This window comes from Phaethon lepturus, unplaced genomic scaffold (genome assembly GCF_000687285.1).
Source record: "Phaethon lepturus isolate BGI_N335 unplaced genomic scaffold, ASM68728v1 scaffold13500, whole genome shotgun sequence".
NCBI classification, from domain to species: Eukaryota; Metazoa; Chordata; class Aves; order Phaethontiformes; family Phaethontidae; genus Phaethon; species Phaethon lepturus.
This window is the reverse complement of record NW_010514093.1, coordinates 6,322-11,438: the sequence shown is the minus strand read 5'-3', so window position 1 is coordinate 11,438 and position 5,117 is coordinate 6,322. Positions and strand designations below refer to the sequence as shown.

The window sequence follows — 5,117 nt, the reverse complement described above, 5'->3', positions numbered from 1 at the left end:
GAAGACCATAGCCTTTCAGAGCAAAGGGCAGATCAAACTGTTGCCATCCCTTTGGTCCCATGGGACCAGAGATACCTCGACACTCTGAAGAGGACTCAGATCCCTGCTGTTATAACAGAGCCTAAGAAAACCACTTCAAGGTGAGGTCCCACGGTGCAAGGCATCATCTTTGCAGACTGCAAGAATTGCTACCCTAAAAACTTTGTAACCAGTGATGCATTGCTGTGAGCCCTAAGAGTCAAATTCATATCAGCAGAACCAGAAACAGACACTATATATCCCAGTTCCCACTCCAAGGCCCAAGTGTCTATACCAGAGGGATTTTTGAAGTTGCCTATTTAGATATAAGCAACAGATGAGGCCTGGGGTTTTTTACTGCTTACAGAGCATGGATGTGAGTTGTTCCAAAACGCTGCAGTAATACTAGGAATATGAATAGAAAGAAGGCTGTGGGGACTTTTTTCCCTTATGTAAAAATTTATCTGATGCATCAAGGTAGAAATTGGAAACCACTCAAAACCCCTGTAGAGAGAGAAAGTAATTAGAAAACTAAGGATGCAGTGTGTGCACTCTGCTGACTATGACACAATATTATTAGAAAAGAGAACACATTATTAAAAAAATAGATCAGACTCAGAGCCATATGTGCTAGCTGACAGACAGACATCGTTAGTGATTGTGTCTGTGGAACTACACCTCTACTCCAGTAACTAGATTCTGCAATCTTTACTCAGGCAAGCCATTTTTCATGCCAGCATCCAGACAGCATTTTGGCCGAAGCAGGGGACAGAAGAAAGCTGCTTACGTACACATGAACATAGCTGAGGATCCCCACAGTCTGTGTGCTCAAGCACTAGGCGACAACAAACCTCATATGCACCAAAGCTATATATAAGTGATGGATGCAGCAGAACATACAGGCTGTTTTTTAAACAGGTTTCCTCAGTGGCCTCTGGCTAGATTATGCTAAAGTTAAAAGAATGACCAAGTGTGAGCCATGCAACATGTCTCCATGCATTAAGAAGTGACAGCCCCATCTTACTGGAAGAACTCCTGGTCTGAGATAGTGCTTGTGTGCAAGAGGTGGTTGAGCCCTGCATGCGCAGAATCGCTCGAGCAGTTCATTTCTCCATCCTTGCCCTGCTTGGAGGCACTGAGCCGGAAGAGGCTGGAGCAACGCAGGGCAAGTTCCAAAGCATCCAGCCAGCATCGGCCTGTGAAAACAAAAGAAATTATTTAAGCACAGGAGAGTAAGAAAGACAATTCATGCATTGCTTCACAAAAGCTTCCTGCCTGGAAGTAAAGCTCATTATAATTCAGGAAGTCACTGTGTACAATAGTCTATTTTTCATATATATAATCTCTAGGTTACCTTGCCAGAAATGGTGTGTTTTAGAGGCTGCATAAGTGATACATCTGCACGGGTAATACAGTGGGAAGCTCAGCCCAACTCCCCCTTTCCTAATAGCATCTCTTCCTCTGATGTCCCACAAACTGTTCACATCCCCTTTCTGATTTTGTCTGAGATGCTGGAAATGTGTACAGGTACAGTGCTTTCAAACCACCTAGCAGCTCATGTCTAAAAGTAATAAACCCCGAAAACACGTTCAGCATTTGGCATCTCCAGCACACACCCTACCCAAGCGCAGGGAGATACCGATGCACTGCGCAGTGCAGGAGCACCTGCTTGGTTTGGGATCACTAACTACAAGACAGCTCAGGGGTCCCACGCAGGGTGTAGTGCTGCAATAACAATCACCCTGAACAAAGGCCAGCATGATCAATACTTGCCAGAGTGATTAAGACTAGAGGGAGTTGTTTGTCAGGCTGTCTATTTTTCCTCTTTCTCTGTATTTTTTTCCCTTTTCTCTATTCCTTCTCTCTGCCCAATCCATCAGATAATCTGGGTGGAGCATTAGTTTTTCTTATCTTGTCACAAAAAATCTTTACCTGAAGGGTCTACTTTGCAAATACCAGAACCCTATAAGCAGGGCACAGAGACGAGACAAACTGCAGCTCCTACGCAGAGCCTCACTGGATTTTCTGAAGGCCCGTGTAGGTCCCATAGGCAGGCAGCAAAGGAAAAGCACAGGAATCCAAGCTGATCCTTGGTTCCTTTTGCAATGATCCATACAAATCTACAAAGCTGTGTACCACCACATGGTACAACCACTCCAATGCTGGAGTCGCTGTATTCTTGGAAGCACCTGAAAATAGCCTGCTTCTGTAGTGCAGTCATTAATGAGGCCAAGACACCTGCAAATTGGCTGAACATTCAAGAATCGAAGTATCGAGGGAGTTATCCTCTAATTTCAAGCATGTAAAACAGAGCTCTTCATTACATTCCTCTGAAGGTATTTTGCAATAATTAGAATTGTGCTTGAGAGGCAGTGAAGAAAACAAAAGGATTTTGCTCTAGCAATGCCAAGTGCTACAACAGGATTTCCCTGGACCACATTCACGTCTAGGTGCCATTTGGGAAATGTTTCCATTACATTCAATACTATCACAACCTTAGCGTCAAGCATATGCGTAAATCTCACCGGGATCCTGCTGTTCTCTAGGGCAGAATTCCCATCAACTTTGATATGACCAAAATTTGGCTCTTTAAGAAGATCAACAAGAATTTAAAAAAAAATCCAGATCATATGTATATAAAGAAATGTTTATAAATTTGAGTAGCTTTCAGTGCTTGCTTTGATACAAAGCAGCAATCAGTAAAAGTGAGAAAAAAACCCCAAAACTTTGAAGAATTACACTTGAACACTGAGCCACAAACACTGCAGAGCCCAGTCATTTATTCTAATTCATCTAAATTCCTTCAGCATCAGCTTATGATTTAATAATAAAATCATACATAATGGTTAATATAAGATTAGGAAGGTTGAAGGCTGTTGGAATTGATTTCACACTATTTTGTATTTAACAAATATTCTTGCATTAAGGCCCCGCATGCAGAGATTTATTCCCTTCTCACCATGTGGAGGATTTGCATGGATAACCCATTAGACTGAAAGGCTGCGCTGAGCACAAATCCACTTCCTCCTACATATCCCCTCTCCCCAAAACCCAGCAAGATGAAAACCTGTTTCAGGCTACTCCATACAAGGCAGCACACTCCTGCTTAGGCTCACCTCCTTTGACTCTCCTCTCTCTTTACCTTTGCTTTTCTTTTCCTGTTCTGCAGGGTGAGGACTGCAGGATATGACATTTGGAAATGCTGCTTATGTCAAGATATTTTTATATTCAATGGGCTTGTAAAATAAGGTGCTTTGACAGGTAGCTTGATTTACAGAAGCACGAGCACTTCGGAGCAGTAACGGAGGTCAGCTCCTCAGCGCCCTGCAGCACTCAGGTACAGACATTATCTTATGATGGTTACGGCACCACACTGGCTACGTTTATGCTTTCTAACAAGGGCGGCAAGGGTGACCCCAAACTCTCCCTCAGCCACCTCCCTTACCGTGCCCCTGCAGCCCGCCCCTCCCTTGGGGGTGTAGGCAGAGCAGGCCACACTGGCCACAACCCCACACTGGCCACAACCCACAGGCAGCTCTCTTACCCACCCCCCCCGCCCCCCTTTTTTTTCACTGCCACAGGTATTCACTAGCACTAACATGAGCTTACAGGCTTGGCCAAACCTTTGGGGTCCACCACGTTACCAGAGGAAACTTCTGCATAACGTATCTAGGCTTTTTAACTCTTTAGATAACTCCGTGGAAAGGGTTATGAGTAACTTGAATCTTTTTTGAAACCTTATTCAAGGAGATTAAATTAAAAAAAAATTTTTTTTCATTTTAATACTCCAAGGCACAGACACAAAGCTTTAGAGGAACTCGCTGTGCATTAGCAGTCAGCATTACTTGTGCCCCACAGAACACAGACACGGCATCAGTGTATGCCCTTGTATTCATTTCTAACAGAAACTGAATTCAAGGGACGCACAGCAACCCCAAGCTAAGAAACAGGCCTTCAGCCATCAGGTGGTGCTGTGAACCCAAACAAATATATGCCACAAAACCAGACATAAAATACGGGACTTCCTCTGCAAATGAAAAGGTTACATTCTCTGCAAGTCAACAGTGTGTTAATTGCAGCCTAACACCATAAAATTATACCCTCTCAATTTCAGGGATTGCACACAAGATAAACGTATTTCATTGCTAAAGGCCTTCATGAAATGTTTTTACATTTGAGTTATCTTGTTATTGAGTAATACTCTATTGTGAAAATGATACAAAAATGCTAGCATCTGGATTATTTAATTGCTTACCTGACAAGTCTACTCACTCCCTCAGAACTGCAGAAGGGGAAAAATGTATGTGGTCACATAATTAAAGGCTGTCATCTATAGTCACAGTAGTCTGGATAAAGCCTTCATAGTTACCTTAATTCTTACATTGTCTAATTTTGAGTGGTTGACTCAAGTCATTTTTTTTGTGTGCAAGGTAATTAGATTACAGAAAGATGCAAAATGTGGGTTCTTTCAGAGAGGAATGGCAGCCCAATATGATGCATATAAAAGAGGCAAAAAAGAGCTGCGAAGGAGTTACAATGGTATTCCTTTAGAAGGTTTGAGTTTTTTAAAGCTGCAATGTAAAACACTGCAAACAATTATCAATTATAATTTTCCACAAATTGTGGCTTAAATCAAGCATGTTTAAATTCTGAACAACAACTCAAGAGCAGAATCACCCCATAAGACTTTTACTCTATCCACCACAATGATTACTCCCGGACAATTTCTGCGGAGATCACATTGTCTCAAAAACACCTGCATTACCTCCTTTTGCTTGGGAGCTGTGAACTAAGTATTCCCTTTCACTTGTTATCTCTGAGCTTGACCCCTTCTTCACTGTATTTAGTATTTTGTCACTGACTTCCAAGGGGCAGCGCATAGAGTAAGCTCTGGCTCTTCTATCCAAGATAACAGTTCTCAGTGAGGACAGTAACAGGGAGGAATTACACCCCACACAGAGAAGATACCCAACTCTGATGTGCAAAGTCAAGTCCAGCTAGATCACTCATACTGGCAGTGAGCACGAGGAGGACATTTCATATCACCCATCTTTCGGCACCTGAACTGGTCATGTGGGCAGGTTGCCCAGCCACCTTTG

The 5,117-nt window shown here is 42.9% G+C and overlaps 1 protein-coding gene across 1 annotated transcript in view; it reads right to left on the bottom strand.

Moving 5' to 3' along the window:
- LOC104624611 (oxysterol-binding protein-related protein 5-like) overlaps positions 1-5,117 on the bottom strand; it is a gene marked incomplete at its 5' end in the record, with an annotated part of 38,335 nt that overhangs the window by 27,233 nt on the left and 5,985 nt on the right. Inside the window, 1 exon segment of the mRNA XM_010292022.1 lies at positions 1,043-1,214. Coding sequence (XP_010290324.1) covers positions 1,043-1,214 — 172 coding nt within the window.